Source organism: Mesoplodon bidens (genome assembly GCF_964165515.1).
Source record: "Mesoplodon bidens genome assembly, chromosome: 19".
Lineage (NCBI taxonomy): Eukaryota > Metazoa > Chordata > Mammalia > Artiodactyla > Ziphiidae > Mesoplodon > Mesoplodon bidens.
Genome location: NC_138179.1, coordinates 49,948,275 through 49,968,364, shown reverse-complemented (window position 1 = coordinate 49,968,364; position 20,090 = coordinate 49,948,275). Strand labels below are relative to the sequence as shown.

The window sequence follows — 20,090 nt, the reverse complement described above, 5'->3', positions numbered from 1 at the left end:
CTCTCGTTTCCAGCCTCGCCGCTCCTTGTTCGGTCGGCCCTGCCGGTGGTACCTTGGCCAGGGCAGAGCCAAGCCACTCGTTTTCTCTCTCTCTGCTTCTTTTTTTTACCATAAGCTTTTTCTTGTAGACAGTTTTAGATTTATAGAATTATTGCAAAGATGTTACAGGGAGTTCTCATATACCCCACACCCAGTCTCCCCTGTTGCTGCCATCTTACATTAGTGTGGTAGATTTGTTGCAACTAAATAACCAGTATTGGTACATTACTATTAACTGAATTCCATACTTTATTCACATTTCTCAGTTTCCCCCTGATGTCCTTTTTCTCTTCCAGGATCTCACATTACATTTAGTCATCATGTCCCTTTAGGTTCTTCTTGGCTGTGGTAGTTTCTCCAACTCTCCTTCTTTCTTAATGACCTTGACAGCTTCGAGGAGCGCAGGTCCGGCACGTTGTCGGATGTCCCTCTATGGGAATTTGTCTGGTGTGCCTCCATGATTAGACTGGGGAAGACCTCAGAGGTAAGGTGCTTTTCTCATCACATCATATCAAGGGTTGGTGTTGACCTTGATCACCTAGCTGACGTAGGGATTGTCAGATTTGCCACATTTCTCCACTGTCAATTTACTCTTTTTCTCCCTTTATGCACGATACCCTTTGGAAGGAATTCACTCTGCTGCCTACACTTAAGGGATGAGGAGTACGTTCTACCTTCTTAAGGGCAGAATATCTACATGGATTATTTGGAATTCTTGCTGCATGGGAGATCGGTCTGTTTTCCCTTATCTTTTGTTCAGCCACCCATTTATATCAGTGTGGACTCATGGATATTTATTTTATACTTTGGGTTAGAGTCCACTACTACTTTATTTATTTTGTTGCCAAGCAACTCTTCACCTCTGTAGCTTCTCTGTACCGCTTTTCAGGCAAGAATTGGACAAGGGTCATGGGTGGGGTGTAAAAGGTCTAATTATACCAAGTTGCCAACCAACCTTGTTTTCCTTTCTGGAATGAAGGGAGGAAAGGAAGATTCTCTCAACACATGGTGGAGTGGGTGTGGGTTAAAGACCCCAGTTTGACAGCCAGCCTCACCTGCCTCTGCCTCAGCCTTCACCTCAGCTGTGAGTCAGGACCTCCAATGGGCTTGGTACGGCTCTGGGAGAAGGTGTTAGTCTCCCTTTTTCCAAAGAAAAGCTGATCCCACGGATCCCAGTCTCAAAGCTGAAGTGAACAGATGCTTTAGGAACTCCATGTTCAGCTGGCTGCTGGTGGCAGTGGGGCTCTGTTCTAGAAGGCTTTTGTGGCCCAAGCCCAGGAACAAGAAGGGGCTAATTCACCAGCGCGGCCCTTTCACACTCTCACTGGGTCTTCCTACCTGAGCACACCACACACTTCTTTCTCTTCCCCATGCTGCTAATTCCCCAGCTCCGCCTCTGTAGCTTAGATCTGGGCCAGAGCCGCCCATCTATGCCGGGTGGTCTTCCTGCACGTAAACCACCCCTGACCCTGGCCTGCGGTGCCCATCTGCACTCAGCCCCCTTGAGCTCTCGTCTCTACTGCTCACGATCCTGACAGATGCCCTGGTTTCTTGTGTGCTTCATCCCCCCGACAGGCTCTGAGCTCCCAGAAGGCAGGCTGGGTATCCAGTTGCCTGGCACTGTTCCTGCCAGTAAAACTGGGCTCCCTGTGGGTTCATGTGCGGGTTGAAGTAAAGGCCTCAGGAAGTTAATGCTGAGGCTAGTTTTTCTGCCCTCAGGAAGTTAAGGCTAAGGATAGGGGGCAACATACGGTACCTCTGAGGACTGATCTGTAGTCAGAGCACCTTCAGGCCTGTGACAAGAAGGCTGCAGAGAGGCTGGGGAGGTCAGAACAGCCTCAGGCCCCACTGACCGCGACTACCGTGGGCCTCGGGAGAAGGCCCCTCTTGGCCCCTCGCATTTTGCCAGCTCCCAACCCTGGGAACCCAGCTCTGGGTGCTCAGCTGGGCTGTGGGCAGGGCAATTAAAACATCGAATGGGTGCCATTCTCTGAGGATAGAGGCGCCTTTCTCTGAGGATCTCCAAGCCCTCGCTGGGCATGATCTCGTTCCTCCTCTGGGATCCCGCACCCTGGAACACCACCAAGAGGCTGGGGCCAGAGTGGGTGAACAGCAGGGCAAGGGCAGAGCTGGAGACAGCCCAGGCTGCTGCCGCCCACCTGGGCAGGCAGATGAGCGTCTGCTCCGGCGGAGGACGGGGGCCCTCAGTCAACGTGCTACACATAAGAGGCCGGCCCACGACAAGCCAAGGGCTCCTCAGCACCACGACAAAATCTACTGTGCGCCAGGCCCCGCTGGGCACCAGAACCCCAACTGAATCCGTTCAGGTCCTGCTCTGGAGCCCATGTCCAGCGCAGCAGGCTGTGGTCCGGGCTTGACAAAGCACACGGGAGGTCCTCCAGGAGCACGTATTGGGGAGTGGCTGGAACCGCAGGGGTGGGCGACCTGAGCAGGTGTCTCCCACCGCAGGTGATCTTTGAGGGATGAGTCAGAAGGGAATTCCAAGCAGAGGGAGCGGCAGGTAAAGGCGAGGATCCGTGCGGGGACAGCTGCCTGATGGGAGGCCAAAGCAGGGCATGGGGCTTAGCGGGAAAGGGCAGGGCTTGGAAGTCAGCAGACGTTTTCAAGCTATAGGAAACGAACTGTTTAGATAGGTCCTTCCCTTTGGGCAGTGGAGCAGAGGGCTTGTGGCCAGAGGAGGGAACGCCAGGTAGGAGGCAGGGCCGGTCCGGGTTAAAGGCCTCGAGATGGTGACTGAAAGTGGGAGAATGGGAGCTGGAAGGTGTGTGTGTGTGTGTGTGTGTGTGTGTGTGTGTGCGTGTGTGTGTGTGTGTGTGTGTGCGCGTGCGTGGACCGCGGCAGCCATGGCCTGCAGCCAGGGCGGGGTGGGGACAGGCGGACCCTGAGGGGCCAAGGGGCTGCCCGCCACCCCCCCCCCCCCCGGCTGAGGAGAGCTCGTGGCGCCAGGGCTGACCCCCCTCCCGCCCTCCCCTTCGCTGCTCGCCAGCCCGCGCCCAGTGCTGTTTCACGGGCTCCTTCTTCCCCCTAGAGGCTCGTGGAAGCACAGCCACTTTGAGTGAGTGGGTTTGTGGCTTGAAGGTCTCCTTGGTCCCCAGAGTCGGGAGGTCAAGCCCTTGGTCCTCCTCGGGCAGGCATGTAAGCCCTTTTAGGAGCTGCGGGAAAAAAACAAAACAAAAACCCCTAACCAAGACTCATGAAAGGCAGTGTTAGGGACCGTGCTGTCCTGCTTGGAAGGTGGGGAGAGGCTCTCTCACCAAAGTGCACCATCTACAGAGTCAGACCCACTGTGGTCCTCGTCTGGCTCCCCCCTCACAAGCTGTGACCTTGAGCAAGTGGTTTCACCTTGCTAAGCCTTAAGCTCCTCGTCAGTAAAACAGAAATAAGACCACCCATCTCAGAGGTGTTCAAACTGTGATAATGAGCCTGATCATATAATTTATTGTCAAAATCAAGCTTGCTGTTTACCCGGGCAAGCCAGAAAATATGTATGGTCACCTGAGTAAAGATGGATATAAAAGTGATTTAAGTACTGTTAAGCCCTGTGCCTATATGTGCAGAGTTATTGCTGTTAGTGCAGATGCCAAGAAGAGGTGTTCAAACTCTGACTTGACCTGCCCTCAGTTCCCGGGCAGCGGTCTGCCCTCCAGCCAACATCAGAGAGACCCTGTCCTGTCCATTTCCCTGATTGACTGTTTCACTCACCTCGGACCCTGCCAACCCAAGATGCTCACTCCAGAGAAGTGGGAGGATGTGAACCTGGAGCTCAGCTGAGGGCCGGCTCCCCAACTGGAGGGTATCTGCAGGGGCAGGGGCTGTGCCTAGCCGCGGGCTGGGGCTTGACCCAACACTTCCTTTGCACCAAGATCGTGACTCTGGGCAAACTGTGTTTACCAGAACAGCAAAGGGCCTATTTATAGCCTCAGCTGCTCCTTCCTCTGGGTCATGGGTTGGGGGCAGGGTGGCTCCTCAGAGCACGGGTGGCAGTCGGGCCGAGGGAACCTGCTCTGCCCAGCTGCCACTGCCCAGACCCCTGGATCCCTCCGCATGGCAAGGGAGACCTTCCCCTTCACCTCCTCCACCCTGCGCTCTCTCCGCCTGCAGCGGGAGTGGCTGGAATGGGAGGACCGGCGGCGGGCTGCAGCCCAGCAGTGCCAGAGCCAAAGGTGCCCCCCAAGTTCCCGGGCCCAACTCACTAGGCCGCGCCGCTCCTGCCGGGACCCAGCTGTGCACAATGCCCTGTTCTCCGGTGACCTGCAACAGATCCAAGCCCTGTTCCAAGATGAAGACGCTGCCAACATGATTGTGGAGACAGTGAGCAACCAGCTGGCCTGGTCAGCTGAACAGGGTAGGGAGCACCCGGTGGGGGCAGAAGAGGAGGGAGAGGGAGGAGGGGAGGGTGGGGAGGGAGCCTGGGCCCCATCGCCCCCCTCCTGACCATAGACTAGACCATCCCTTCCCACTGCCGATTCTAGCTCCCTCCTAAACAGAGATGAGGCATACTTAGTGGTTTGTATGTCTTTTCAGAATTAAAGTTATAGTAACATGTTATATGACTTATACAGGAACACAGTTGTAGTCGAATGCAGTTGTTTCTCTGGATGTATATCCACACGTGAATATTTTTTCTTTCATAGAATGAAATTATACTCCAGATGCTATTTATAGCCTGTTTTTTTCATGTAACATCTTTCTATGTCAATAACCATAAGTCCACATAATTTTTTTGGCCATGTCGCACGGCTTGCGGGATCTTAGTTCCCCAACCAAGGACTGAACCTGGGCCCTTGGCACTGGATGCTCAGGGTCCTAACCACTGAACCGCCAGGGAATTCTCCATGTAATAATTTAAATAGGTGCATAAATTCTATTGTATGGGTGTGCCATGATTTATATAACTAGCCCCCAAATAGATTGGTTAGATTAGGCTTCTTTTTTGTTTTATTTATTTATTGTAAAAAATATTTATTTATTTATTATTTATCTATTAAGCCTGCACCAGGTCTTAGTTTCAGCATACAGACTTCTTAGCTGAGGCATCTGAACTCTTAGTTGCGGCATGCATGCAGGATCTAGTTCCCCATCGAGGGATCGAACCTAGGCCCCCTGCATTGGGAGCGTGGAGTCTTACCCCCTGGACCACCAGGGAAATCCCTAGGTTTCTTTTTTTTAAAAAAACTCTTTTAAATAACAGTATGACCAACATCTTTGTGTACTTGTTGGATGATCTTCCTTAGGATCTATTCTGACCAGAAGGTTTGTCCATGTAAACCAAATGATTGCCCCGTTCCTAGGCAGGAGAAAAGAAACCACCCCCGCAAAAAAAAAAAAAAAAGATTGACAGGAGATTGCCTCAAACCCCACCCATGGATATGGGGGTTCACAATCCTTGGAGAGCTTATGCTCTCACGGTCACCACCAGGCCAAATTCCTTCAACTGTTAGAGATGTGACCCCACCCAGGGCACCCTGGTCTCCTCTTCCAGCATGTCCACCATCTCCATCTCCCAAATGGAACTTGGCCTTAATTTCAATCCTAATAAAAAACAAAACATGCTTTACCCAAGATTTAGGAAACCCGGGGATTTACTTAGCTACAATGCAAACAACTGACAGCAGGATATTAGCCATCTGTGTCTTTCGAACAAGACCTTGGCTATTTCTACAATTCGGATTCAACACCAGTCCCATGATCGACCCCTCTTCCCACTCTTCTTTTCTCTACCTCCATCTCTTATCCTCCCTCTCCGCCCTTCCCCCCACTTCCATGCCACCCTCCCCACCCCAGGAGCATCCTAGGACTTCTTCAGCTCTGCTCTGGCCACTCCCTGAGTCAGTTCCAGGCCCTCCTGTGTGTAACTCCCTCCCCTCCCCAACACCAGAGCGCCCAAGTTAACAAAAAGAGCCAAGGACTGCACCAGCAGCTCAAAGACCCAGAGGTTTCCCTAACAGGATTCACTCTCCTTAGCTGCCCTTGTGGTTTTAAAGAGCAATTAAGGGAATTCCCTGGCAGTCCAGTGGCTAGGACTCGGCGCTCTCACTGCCGGGGCCAGCGTTCGGTCCCTGGTCGAGGAGCTAAGATCCCACAAGCCTCTCAGTGTGGCCCCCCAAAAAAGAGCAATTAAATGTTTTTCCTATGACCCACGTATTACGTTTTGTTATAGACTGACAAGCGGTTCTAAAAGGCTGTTCCAATTTACACTCTCAGCTGGGGGCTTGAGCAAGCCCCTCTCCACAGGTACAGACGAGCACAGGGTTTGTGCTCAGCCAGGCGTACAGAGGGCAGGGCAGCGTCCGTTGTACGTGACAGCCTGCCCTGCCTGCCAGCCTCATACCCACCCCCCTTAACACTGCCTGCTCCCCCCAGGGTTCTGGGTGCTGACCCCCAAAGCCAAGCATACGGCACCGCTCACCATCGCTGCTGCCCGAGGCTACACCGACTGCGCCCGCTACCTGATCCGGCAGGGAGCTGAGCTGGACGCCCGGGTTGGGGGCCGGGCCGCCTTGCACGAGGCCTGTGCCCGGGCCCAGTCCGACTGTGTGCAGTTGCTGCTGACCTTCGGCGCCAAGGTCAATGTGTTGTCTGAGGAAGGCACGACCCCCTTGCACCTCTGCACAACCCCTGAGTCCTTACAGTAGGTGCCCAGGGGCTGAAATGGTTTGGGGAAGGGGTGTGTGTGTATGTGTGTGTGTTTCCAGCTCACATGCCAGAAACACATGTCCTCACAACATCATGGGAGACAGGTCTCATTCTTTTTTTTTTTCTTTGAATTTTATTTTAGTTATTTTTTTATACAGCAGGTTCTTATTAGTTATCTATTTTATACATATTAGTGTATACATGTCAATCCCAATCTCCCAATTCATCCCACCACCACCACCACCCTCCCAGCCACTTTCCCCCCTTGGTATCCATACGTTTGTTCTCTACATCTGTGTCTCTATTTCTGCCCTGCAGACCGGTTCATCTGTACCATTTTTCTAGGTTCCACATATATGCGTTAATATACGATATTTGTTCTTCTCTTTCTGACTTACTTCACTCTGTATGACAGTCTCTAGATCCATCCACGTCTCTACAAATGACCCAATTTCGTTCCTTTTTATGGCTGAGTAATATTCCATTGTATATATGTACCATATCTTTATCCATTCGTCTGTCAATGGGCATTTAGGTTGCTTCCATGACCTGGCTATTGTATATAGAGCTGCAGTGAATGTTGGGGTGCATGTGTCTTTCTTTTTTTTTTGCATGTGTCTTTTTGAATTATGATTTTCTCAGGGTATATGCCGAGTAGTGGTATTGCTGGGTCACATGGTTATTCTATTTTTAGTTATTTAAGGAACCTCCATACTGTTCTCCATAGTGGCTGTATCAATTTACGTTCCCACCAACAGTGCAAGAGGGTTCCCTTTTCTCCACACCTTCTCCAGCATTTGTTGTTTGTAGATTTTCTGATGATGCCCATTCTAACTGGTGTGAGGTGATACCTCATTGTAGTTTTGATTTGCGTTTCTCTAATAATTAGTGATGTTGAGCAGCTTTTCATGTGCTTCTTGGCCATCTGTATGTCTTCTTTGGAGAAATGTCTATTTAGGTCTTCTGCCCATTTTTGGATTGGGTTGTTTGTTTTTTTAATATTGAGCTGCATGAGCTGTTTATATATTTTGGAGATTAATCCTTTGTGCATTGATTTGTTTGCAAATATTTTCTCCCATTCTGAGGGTTGTCTTTTTGTCTTGTAGTTTCCTTTGCTTTGCAAAAGCTTTTAAGTTTCATTAGGTCCCATTTGTTTATTTTTGTTTTTATTTCCATTACTCTAGGAGGTGGATTAAAAAAGATCTTGCTGTGATTTATGTCAAAGAGTGTTCTTCCTATGTTTTCCTCTAAGTTTTATAGTGTTCGGTCTTACATTTAGGTCTCTAATCCATTTTGAGTTTATTTTTGTGTATGGTGTTAGGGAGTGTTCTAATTTCATTCTTTTACATGTAGCTGTCCAGTTTTCCCAGCGCCACTTATTGAAGAGACTGTCTTTTCTCCATTGTATACCCTTGCCTCCTTTGTCATAGATAAGTTGACCACAGGTACATGGGTTTATCTCTGGGCTTTCTATCCTGAGACAGGTCTCATTCTATGGTGATAAAACTGAGACTCAGAAAGGTTTAGTGACTTGTCCAAGGTCACATCAGCTAAGCACAGTAGGCAGAAGCCCTGTTGCTTTTTGGAAAAACCCTGTCCCAACTGCAGTCTCCTATTCCCTGGGAACCCTGTGCAGCCACATTCCTAGCTATTTTGAGGTAGGCATCAAGAAAGATCTAGCCCAGTGTTTCCCAATCTTAGTATGAAGCACACGTCCTCTTCCCACCTTTTTAAGGTCAACAGTTTCTTGGCCACCCCCTACATGAAGGTATTTGCACTTTGACAAGTCAGGTCCACAGACAAGGCTGGCGGGGGCAAGGAATCAAGGGCTCCTGAAAGACATTCCAGAGCCCACGTGCTGGGAACATCTACCCGTGTAGATCTAGATCAGTGATGGACCCAGAAATGATCCAAAATTTTCAGTCCTTTCTTGAGGTCTTATGGGCATGTGGTGCACCTTCCAGCACACTTGATCCTTTTAAGTGAACTGAGAATGGTTTCACTTACTGGAACCCTACTGAGCGAGCTTCTTGGAGTTATTTAAATTTAGTGTATAGAAACAGAAATTAGCCTATGATTAGAACTTACCAAGGTAATAAATTAAGTAGTTTGTGGCTGGCTGGCTGCTACTCAAAGCTTGGCCACTGAGCAAAGTGCCTACCGGACATGCGCACTGAAGGGAGCTGGAATGCTGGCCATTTTGGGGAAGGATATTTTTTCATCAGGGTTTCGATGGGGTTGATGGATCTGCTCCTGAGTTTCCAGTGGCTACTGTTCTGGCTTTTTTTTTTTTTTTTTTTTTTTTTTGCGGTACGTGGGCCTCTCACTGCTGTGGCCTCTCCCGTCGTGCAGCACAGGCTCCGGACGCGCAGGCCCAGCGGCCACGGCTCACAGGCCCAGCTTCTCCGTGGCACGTGGGATCTTCCCAGACCGGGGCACAAACCCGTGTCCCCTGCATCACCAGGCGGACTCTCAACCACTGCGCCACCAGGGAAGCCCTTCTGGCTTTTTAAATTACTGTTAGTTTAGTGCCATCATTAATTTAGTTTTCAGCGTGTTTGGTTTACCCCGAGGTGGTTAATGATGCATATTTGCCTCAACAGTGTTCTGACCTATGAAACACCTGTGAAACACATGCTCCCTAAAATCTGGTTTTTGTTGTTTGGTTTTGTTTGTTTTCTCCAGGGGAAAGTGAAGTAAGCGGGACCCAAGTGCCTTCCTTTGCTGGAGTGGGTGTGGCTGGCTGAGAAATGTGGTCTTCATGTTTGGAGACAGGAAGAAAATACTAATTACGACTGTTTTTTTTTTGTTTTTTTTTTTTTTTTTACTAATTAGGACTTCTATTTCTGTTTTCTTTGGGGGTCATACTCCTTAATTTTCTGTGCTTTACAGTGTACACATTAGTGGGTTTTCAAAACTTTTTGTGCTATCAAAATGTTAGGAGACCACTGACAAGTGATTCAGAACAAGGCCTTGGGGTCCCTATCTGATGGGGGAGTCAGGTTCGACTCTGGGAGGACGGTCTGAGGCAGTGAGTATTAATTCCTCCGCAGTCACTAACTTGCTGTATGTCCTGGGCTGCACCACAACCTTTCTGGGCTGAAAACTGCAGTGCTCCCAGTGACTTGGATGGGCCTTCCAGCTCTGCTGTCTGTCATGGGGCTTCTGTGAGTCTGGCGGTGGGCGCCAGGCTCGCTTGAGCCAAGAGAGGTGGGAAGAAGGGGTCAGGGATGACAGCAGGCTGAGGGGTTTCCAGGCCAGGCCTGGTCCCTCAGGATTTGCCTCAGGGGCCTTGTACCCTGCCTCCAGGTGCGCCAAGCAGCTGCTGGAGGCGGGAGCAACCGTGAACTTGGCGGTGCAGGACAGCGAGGTGACGCCCCTGCACGTGGCGGCGGCACGAGGCCTGGAGCAGCACGTGGCTCTCTACCTGGAGCACGGCGCCGATGTGAACCTGCGCACCAGCCAGGGCGAGACGGCCCTGAACGCCGCGTGCGCGGGGGCCGAGGGCCCGGGCAGCAGTCGGAAGCACCAGGCCGCCGCGCGCCGGCTCCTGAAAGCCGGGGCAGATGCCCGGGCAGCAGGGCGCAAGCGCCACACGCCGCTGCACAACGCCTGTGCCAACGGCTGCGGGGGCCTGGCCGAGCTGCTGCTGCACCACGGGGCCTGCGCTGCAGTTCCCAACGGGGCGGGCCACACGCCCATGGACTGCGCGCTGCAGGCCGTCCAGGACGCCCCCAACTGGGAGCCCGAGATCCTCTTTGCTGCGCTGCTGGACTATGGGGCCCAGCCTGTGCGCCCCGAGGTGCGTAGGGAGGGCCTGTGAGAGAAGACTCCTGACGGGCGGGGGATGCCTGGAGCTGGAATTGCCCAGCCTCCGCGAATAGAGGCTAAGAGACAGAGAGCCCCGCTCTCTGGGCCAGAGATCTGTCCCCGTCTTGGGAAGGACCAGTGAGGGCTATGGGAGAGGGTGTCTAAGGGAGAAAAACAGCCCCCAGGAAACTGGCTGGGGCCAGGAGGTTGGAGCACACTTGAAGGTGGGGTAAACTGAGGCTAGAAAAGGATGAGGAGGGACTCAGATCTTGGCCTCTCAAATTTGGATGTGGGACTTCCCTGGGAGTCTAGTGGTTAAGCCACTGCGCTTCCACTGCAGGGCTCACGGATTCGATTCCTGGTCGGGGAACTAAGATCCCGCATGGCACGTGGGCGGGCCAAAAAAAACAGATTTGGATGTGAGTGGGGCTTCGGCCCAGGCTGGTTGGTAGAGGCATGGTACCCCTGAGACCCTCTTTTGTTTTCTAGTCTGAGACTCTCTCTTTTTTTCTTTTTTTTTTTTGTGGTAGGCGGGCCTCTTACTGTTGTGGCCTCTCCCGTTGCGGAGCACAGGCTCCGGATGCACAGGCTCAGTGACCATGGCTCACGGGCCCAGCCACTCCGCGGCATGTGGGATCTTCCCGGACCGGGGCACGAACCCGTGTCCCCTGCATGGGCAGGCGGACTCTCAACCGCTTGGGCCACCAGGGAAGCCCTGAGACTCTCTTTTGATTTCTAGATGCTGAGACACTGTGCCAACTTCCCTCGAGCCTTGGAAGTCCTGCTTAATGCCTACCCTTGTGTTCCATCCTGTGATACCTGGGTTGAGGCAGTGCTTCCAGAGCTGTGGCAGGTAAGTCCGCCCCATGAGCACAGCTCCTTCCTGGGCTGTGGGGGAGATAGAGAGGAAGGATGAGCCCCAGGCCTGTCCCTCCAGGGTGGGCTTCCTGGAGGCAGGAGCAAGAGGGACCCTGGGCTGGAGGAGGATGGGCAGAGTGAAACCTCTGGGTTCCAGGGTACCCCTGCCCCCGGAAGCTCAGAACAACCTTTAATTGCACACAACTCTCTAGCCTCTCTCTTACCTGCATCAGTATAGACATTTATCAGGCATCTCTGACTGAGTGGGCACTGTGCCAGTATCTTTGGAGTCAGGGTGGGTGCAGACATGGCTGAGACCCTGCTCTGCAGTGTGGTCCCAGCTCCCATGACCCCTGCAGGGCCTTTGCTTCTGAATCTGAGTCCTTCAAAATGAGCCAAACGCCCAGGTGGGTGCAGGTTGCAAAATCCCAGGGCCCCACCACTAGGTCACCCCCAGATGGAAGGGCAAAGTCAGGGCGTTGGGCCATCTGACCCTGTCCCACTCCCAATCTAGGAGCACGAAGCCTTCTACAGCTCGGCCCTGTGCATGGTGAATCAGCCGAGGCGGCTGCAGCACCTGGCCCGGCTGGCCGTCCGTGCTCAGCTGGGTAGCCGCTGCCGACAGGCTGCCGCCCGCCTCCCCCTGCCCCCGCTCCTCAGGGACTACCTGCTGCTGCGTGTGGACGGGTGTATCCAGTGAGCCCCGTGCCCAGCTGCTCCCAGAGCTTGTCCTGCCCCCTCCATCAGTTGTCCCCCGCAACCCTGGAGGACCAGTCCCTGGCTTCTTATCCACACTCTGCATGTCCTCTGGGGCCAGCTCATCCCTCTACTGGCTTCTTGAGCCACCTGCTGACCTCCAGCTCGACCTGAACTTCAGCTCCTCTCTCCCATGGGAAGGTCTGCAGACTCCGCCTTTGCCCGCATCCTCCTCCTGTGCCTAAGTGGATGATGGCCCCTCCATCCAGGCAGGCCCCAAGCCAGGAGGAAGTGATCCTTGTTGTCCCCTCTCCCCTGCTACCCATGTACCTGTTCAGACTCCTAAAGAGTGACAGACTCTGCCTCTAGCTGCACTGCCAGTGCCCGTCCTGCTTTTGTCACTTCAAGGGAGGATTTCACTGACTAGTCTTGAAGCCCACGCCCTGCAAGGATGTTGGAACGATCTTTGGGAATCAGAACTCTGATGATGCCCATCAGTGGCTCCACGCCACCTTCAGGCTAAAATAAAAACGTAACAAGGCAGACACACCTTCTAGCCCCTGCCTGCGCCAAGCTCTCTGGCATCCGGATCCTCCTCCTCCCTTCTGAGATGCCTGTAACTCAGCCTTAGCAAACTAGTTACCCATCGCTGGATATGACCTGCTCCCCTTTGCTTCCAGGCATCTGCATGTGCCGTTCCCTCTGCTTGGTCTACCCTTCCCACATTTTTTGCCCTGGTTGAAGCTGATTTGATCCTCAAGACTTGGCCTAATAGCCCTCTCTCTGCAGAGCCTCTCTGCACTGGCTGGTTGTTCCTCACCCCTCAGTGATGCACACTATCTTAAACTGTGGTCACCGCACTCATGGTCTTTGAGGGTCTGTGACAGGAGGACCAGCCACCAGCTTTCCCTTCTTTCCCTCTCACTTCCTCCTCTGGTCCCAGAGTCAAAAGTACCACCGTTCACCTTTAAGAGGAAGCTTTTTAGGCCAAGCCAGTTTTTATGAACGCAAATAAATGATTTGTGCACAGAACCAAAGTGTGACTCTTAGGTTGAAATGTGGCTGAGATACCTATCGCTCCATGTTTATTCCTCCTCTTTGTACTCTTTGGTGGTTCCCAGGTTTTCTGCACTGAGCAGTTGTCACTCTTGTGATAGGAGAAAGAGTATAAGAACAACACAGGAACTCTCCCAGACCCTGAGCTTGTAGTACCCCCTGGAGGAGATGGCTCCCAGCAGCCTGTTTTCCTGTCCCTTTGCTGAGGTGAGGGACCCTGGGCTCTCCACTGTAATTACCACTTGGAGTCACATGGTAGAGATGTATCAGCAGTCCTGGGTCGGCCTCCTGCAGTTGTTGCCCAGCCTCCCCTCCTCTGTGGAAAGTTGTCTCTGCGGGTATTTCCTTTCACCAACATGAAGACAGTCTTTTACCTCGTTATGCAGAGCAGCACCATCTCCTTTCTAGGTGAAATTTTTGCTTTAATTTCACAGATCCAAAAAGCCCGAGAGAAGAGAAGGAAATCCTCTCTAGTCCTGGGGCCAAGCCAGGAGCCTCACTCTCAGGGGAGGATGTCGAGCTGTCTCCCCCTTTACAGCAGGCAGACCCTAGCGAGCATGGCCTTTTCTGTTATATTTACAATGATAAATATCTGCTTAAAGAAAACCCAAAAGATGCATGTGATTATGTATCTGATTTTGGGATAAGAGAAGATTTTCCAGGATAAAAGCATAAAAGAAAAGACTCATTGGTGTGGATACAGAAAAAATTTAAATTTGGTTATAAAAGCACCGAATCAAAAACACAAGTAAAAGGCAAAATGTTGAAAAAGTATCTGCCACTAAAAGATTTCACTTCTTTGATTTGTAAGGGCAGGCATGACATCTGTTTTATTCACCATTGCTGACTTGGTGCTTGTACAATGCCTTGCAGAGAGTGGACACTCAAATACCTGTCAAAGCAATGCATGGTCATGCTCAACCTCACCAGTAATTAGGGAAATGCAAATTAAAACAACAGTAAGATATAATTCTCCTACTAGATTGAGGGACATTTTGGTGGCTTGCAGGATCTTAGTTCCCTGACCAGGGATTGAACCCGGGCCACTGCAGTGAAAGCACCAAGTCCTAACCACTGGACTGCCAGGGAATTCCTAGGGGACATTTTAAAGATTGATAATATGCAGTGCCTGTGAAGATATGGAGACATAAGTTCTTGCTCATCCTGTGGGTCATAAAGGAAATTGCCTCTTCAGTGGGCAATAGCAGTGCCCTTAAATTGCTCCCCAGTTACACAAAAGGCTGGTACACACAGGAACATTCATCCCAGCCTTGCTAGCAACAACTCAACATGTGGGAAATGTCAAACAAATTCACACTATGGAATACAATTCAGTCCTTACAAAGGGTAGTACCCACAGCAGGAGAAAACTGGAGAGGGATTCCAAGTGACCAGCATATGTACTGCCTTGGAAAGATTACCAAGACTGTTACCAAGGTTGGAATACAACATGTACAGCAAACAAAACCAAGCCCCATGATTAGAGATGAATAGAAAAAGGCCTGGAATGCAGGTTCCCAAATATTCCCCTCTGGGGAGGGGAAAGGGACTGTGCCAGTGGGGCTTTTTATGGTCTGCATTTAATTTTTTTACTAAGAGGTGTCCCCGTGGATCCTTGTGAAATTTAAAAAAAAAAAATTGAAGGGAAGAAAAGGCATGAGGCCTAAACTATTAATTTACAAGGTGGTTGACGGAACATGACAGATGTGCAAAAACTCACTAGTAATGCAATGAATGCAAATTAAAGGAACAGACACCTTTTTGCCTAGCAAATAGGCAAACATGAAACAAATAGCATCTAGCGGTTAGGGAAAGAGCACTTTTTGATTTTTTACAGGACGGATTTACTATAAACATTTAGTTAAGGCAACATCCAGGATTTACAGATACATTCACCACTCTATAGCCATCATAATTGCGCATAAAGGTATAAAAATACCCAAGTTCAATAGTTTAGGAAAAATAAACAGATAGGGAGCTAAGATCCCTTAAAATCCTCTGTTAATTTTAAATTATTATTATATGTAAGAGACCAGCTTTGGGCAGTGATATAGTCCCAGCTGCAGGCTTCTTTCTTCCCTCTCTTTTCCTCTCATAATTCCTCCACCCTCAAAAACCTAACCCTGAAGGCCCCTCTTTCAAAACACTTTTAACTCAACTGCATCCTGTCCTTTGCTGTACATACTCACAAAACGCATCCTTGTCAGACTCAACCTCCACTTTTTCCACCCCTTCATCCCAGCTGCTGAGCATTCCAAGGGTATTCCAAGCATATCCGCATCCCCAGCCAATTCTTCCTTCTTCCCTTCTATCCATTTTCCTCACTGCCATGGCTATCTTAAGATTTCACCTCTGGTGAGCTAACTAAACTTAAAAGCTTTTGCACAGAAAAGGAAACCATTGACAAAACGAAAAGACAAGCTACTGAATGGGAGAAAATATTTGCAAATGATTATGACTGATAAGGAGTTAATATCCAAAATATATAAACAGCTCATACAACTCAACATCAAAAAAAAAGAAACAACCTGATTAAAAAGTGGGCAGAAGACCTGAATAGACATTTTTTCAAAGAAGACATACAGACTGCCAACAGGCACATGAAAAGATGCTCAACATCATTAATAATCAGAGAAATGTGAATCAGAACTACAGTGAGGTATCATCTCACACCTGTCAGAATGGCCATCATCAAAAAGATCAAAATAATAAATGTTGCTGAGGGTGTGGAGAAAAGGGAACCCTTGTGCACTGTTGGTGGGAATGTAAATTGGTGCTGCAGCTGTGGGAAACAGTATGGAGGGTCCTCAAAATTAAATATAGAACTGCCATATGATCCAGCAATTACACTCCTGGGTATATATCCAAAGAAAAGGAAAACACTAATTCAAGAGGATACATGCACCCCAGTGTTCACAGCAACATTATTTACAATAGCCGAGATAGGGAAGCAACCTGTGTCCATCAATAGATGAATGGATAAAGAAAATGTGATATATATATATATATATATATATATATATATATATATATATATATATATATGGTATCAATTGTGTATATATATATTCAATCGTATATATACACAATTAAATATTCAATTGTGCAGATATATATATTCAATTGTACATGTATACAATTGAATACTATTCAGCTGTAAAAAAGAATGAAATTTTGTCATTTGCAATAACATGGATGGACTTGGAGGGTATTATGCTTAGTGAAATAAGTCAGACAGAAAAAGACAAATACTGTACGATATCATTTATATGTGGAATCTAAAAAATAAAACAAACTAGTGAATATAGCAAAAAAGAAACAGACTCACAGATATAGAGAACAAACTAGTGGTCACCAGTGGGAAGGGGGGGAGGGGGGAGATAGGTGCAGGGGATTAAGAGGTACAAACTTCTGGGTATAAAATTAAAAAGCTACAAGGATATATTGTACAGCACAGGGATATAGCAAATATTTTATAGTAACTATAAATGGAATATAACCTTTAAAAATTGTGAAATGGGGCTTCCCTGCTGGCGCAGTTTTTAAGAATCCGCCTGCCAATGCAGGGGACATGGGTTCGAACCCTGGTCTGGGAAGATCCCACATGCTGTGGAGCAACTAAGCCCGTGCGCCACAACTACTGAGCCTGCACTCTAGAGCCTGCGAGCCACAGCTACTTAGCCTGTGCTCTAGAGCCCCTGTGAGCCACAACTACTGAGCCCACATGCCACAGCTACTGAGCCTGCGTGCTGCAACTACTGAAGCCTGCACGCCTAGAGCTCGTGCTCCGCAACAAGAGTTGCGCAGAGTTGCTCCGCAACACTGCACTGAGAAGTCTGTGCACTGCAACAAAGTGTAGCCCCCGCTCACTGCAACTAGACAAAGCCCACGCAGCAATGAAGACCTAAAGCAGCCAAAAATTAAAAAAAATAATAAAATAAAAATTGTGAGTCACTATGTTGTACACCTGAAACATATAATAAATCAGCTATATCTCAATTAAAAAAAAAAAAAGACTTCACCTCTGGCCAGAAGACAACTCTCTCAAATTCCCTATCTCTTCGCCCAACTTCTCTGAATGCATCTATCATTCATTTAATAAATTTTTATCAAGTACTCGCTGCATGCAGGCATTGGATAGACTTTGGGAATACTGGAATAAAAACAAACAAAACACAGTTCCTGCCTTCAAAGAATTTGGTAAGACAGAAAAATGAAAAATGACATGTAATATGGTAAATGTTATGGTAGAAGTCAATCCATGCAGCCTTGGGAACACAGAGTGTATGTTCCTAACCCCAGATGGATGGATCGGTACCTGGGGCAGGGGGCAAGCCAGATTTCCCACATCCTCTGCAGGGCAAGCCCAGCCCTCCCTGGCTCCAGAGGCCACTGCTCAGTCATTTTCCCTTCTCAGATTGCATTTATCTTCACTTCTCCTCTTCTCTCCTCTTTCCTCTTGGCTTATAAACATCTTCAGGAGTCTCACATCTCTCAAGCTGCAGGCCCCCCCCCCAAATATTCCCTGTTCCTCTCTAGCCTCTACCCTGTTTTGGGGGAAGAGAACAGTAAGGGGTGCTCTTCACGCTGCTGATGGGAATGAAAATAGGTACAACGTTCTAGAGGACAATGTGGCACCATGTATTAAAAATCTTAAAAATGTGAACATCCTTTGACCCAGTAATTCCAGTTTCTGGAATTTACCCTAGGGGGAAAAAGAATCATGGATGTGTACAAATAACTGTCATAAAGATGTTTATTAAAATGTGGTTTAAGAACAAAGTACTGAAAACGATCTAAATGTCTATCCAAGTGAGATGATTAATTTAAAAAAGTATAGTGCAACGTGAAAGGTAATACTGTTGAGCAGCTATTTAAAACTGTGCTCTGATGCTACAAAAATATTCACCAACATGTGGAATGCTTTATGGTAATAGCTAAGTGAAAATAGTAAGGGACCAAAATATTGACAATAAGATTATATTATATATATATATATATATATATATATATAATGTATATATAATACATAGAGAGGAGGAGAGAGAGAGAGGGAGGGAGAACTGGATAACTTTAGCTATACCACTAACTGCATAATTTGGACAATTATTTAGTCTCTCTGAGCCTCAGTTTCCAAATATGTAAAGTGGATACAATATGAGGTACTTGGTAGGGCTCCATGAGATAATGTATGTGAGGTGCTTAGCACAGTACCTGGCATATAATAAACTCTCAAAAGCATTAACAGTGGTTCAACTCAGTGCTTTTTCATTCCCTCAAATATTTATTGAGAGCCCTTGAGCCTGCTGTTCTCTCTATTTGGAACTTCACTTGGTAACTCTGTACTCTTTCTTCAAAACTTTCTTTAACTGTACTATGATGCCCTGCCTTCTCCTGTGTTCATCACAATAAAAACACTAAACTTTAAATCCAAAACATACATTTATGCAGAAATTGAAACAGTACCTTTTATCTCACAAACATAATGTTGATCAAAAAAGTCAGACAAAAGAATTGAAAGCAGGGACTCAAACAGATACTTGTGCATCAGTGCTCACAGCAACATTATTTATAATACCCCAAAGGTGGAAACAACACAAATGTCCACTGATAGATAAATGGATAAAGAAAATGTGGTATATACATACAATGGAATATTACTCAGCCTTAAAAAGGAATGAAATGATATGGTCTATAACGTGGATGATCCTTGAAAACATGCTAAGTGAAATAAACCAGACAAAAAAGGACAAATATTGTATGATCCCACTTACATGAGATACCTAGAATAGGCAAATTCATAGAGACAGAAAGTAGAAATAAAGGGGGGAGGAGGGAAGGGAAATGGATAAATAAAGGAAATGGATAGTGGTGATGGGTGCACAACATTGTGAATTAATGCCACTGAATTAGCCACTTAAAAATGGTTAAAGTGGTAAATTTCATGTATATTTTACCACAATAAGACAAGACTGAAAAAGAAAAAAAGAAGCTGGACACCAAAGAGTACATACTGTTTGATTCCACTTATACAAAATACAAAAACAGAAAACTATGGTGACAGAAATCATAGTAGTGACTACTCTTTGGAAGTTAGTGGCGAAGAGGACTGAAGGGCAGTTCTGGGGTCATTTTCTATTTCTTCCTTTATTTTTGGCTGCGTTGGGTCTTTGTTGCTGTGCGTGGGCTTTCTCTAGTTGTGGCGAGCGGGGGCTACTCTTTGTTGTGGTGCGTGGGCTTCTCATTGCAGTGATTTCTCTTGTTGGGGAGCACGGGCTCTAGGCGCACGGGCTTCTGTAGTTGTGGCACGCGGGCTCAGGAGTTGTGGCACGTGGGCTCTAGAGCACAGGCTCAGTAGTTGTGGCGCACGGGTTTAGTTGCTCCGCGGCAAGAGGCATCTTCCTGGACCAGGGCTCGAATCCGTGTCGCCTGCATTGGCAGGCGAATTCTTAACCACTGTGCCACCAGGGAAGCCCTCATTTTCTATTTCTTGATGTGAGTCCTGTTCCCACCGATGTGTTCAGTTGGTGAAAACTAACGAGCTCTTCGCTTCTGAGTTTTCCCGTCAGCATTATTTACACTTCAATCAATAGCTCACTGGGAAACAACAGCAAAACCCCCAGAACGTCTTTAGAACAATTTTTAATTTCAAAAATCCGGATAAATTCTTGGAAGCTGAACCTTTTCTCCCTGTCTTTCTTGGGGGTCCTGCTTTCCCTGTGTCCTAAGCCTGCAATGAATCTGTGCCTTCTTTGTTTTTTTTTTTTTTTTTTCGGTATGCGGGCCTCTCACTGTTGTGGCCTCTCCCGTTGCGGAGCACAGGCTCCGGACGCGCAGGCTCAGCGGCCATGGCTCACAGGCCCAGCCGCTCCGTGGCACGTGGGATCTTCCCGGACCGGGGCACGAACCCGTGTCCCCTGCATCGGCAGGCGGACTCTCAACCACTGCGCCACCAGGGAAGTCCTGTGTTTTCT

At 48.5% G+C, this 20,090-nt stretch overlaps 1 protein-coding gene across 1 annotated transcript; it reads left to right on the top strand.

The window, feature by feature from the left end:
• Positions 1-4,104: 4,104 nt before the first annotated feature.
• ASB16 (ankyrin repeat and SOCS box containing 16) lies at positions 4,105-12,094 on the top strand (the record flags this gene model as incomplete). Its single annotated transcript, XM_081219594.1, has 5 exons — positions 4,105-4,405; positions 6,424-6,691; positions 10,006-10,498; positions 11,246-11,359; positions 11,879-12,094. The coding sequence occupies 5 exons, from the start codon at positions 4,105-4,107 to the stop codon at positions 12,062-12,064; spliced, it is 1,362 nt and encodes a 453-aa protein (XP_081075720.1). The 3' UTR covers positions 12,065-12,094.
• Positions 12,095-20,090: the final 7,996 nt, after the last annotated feature.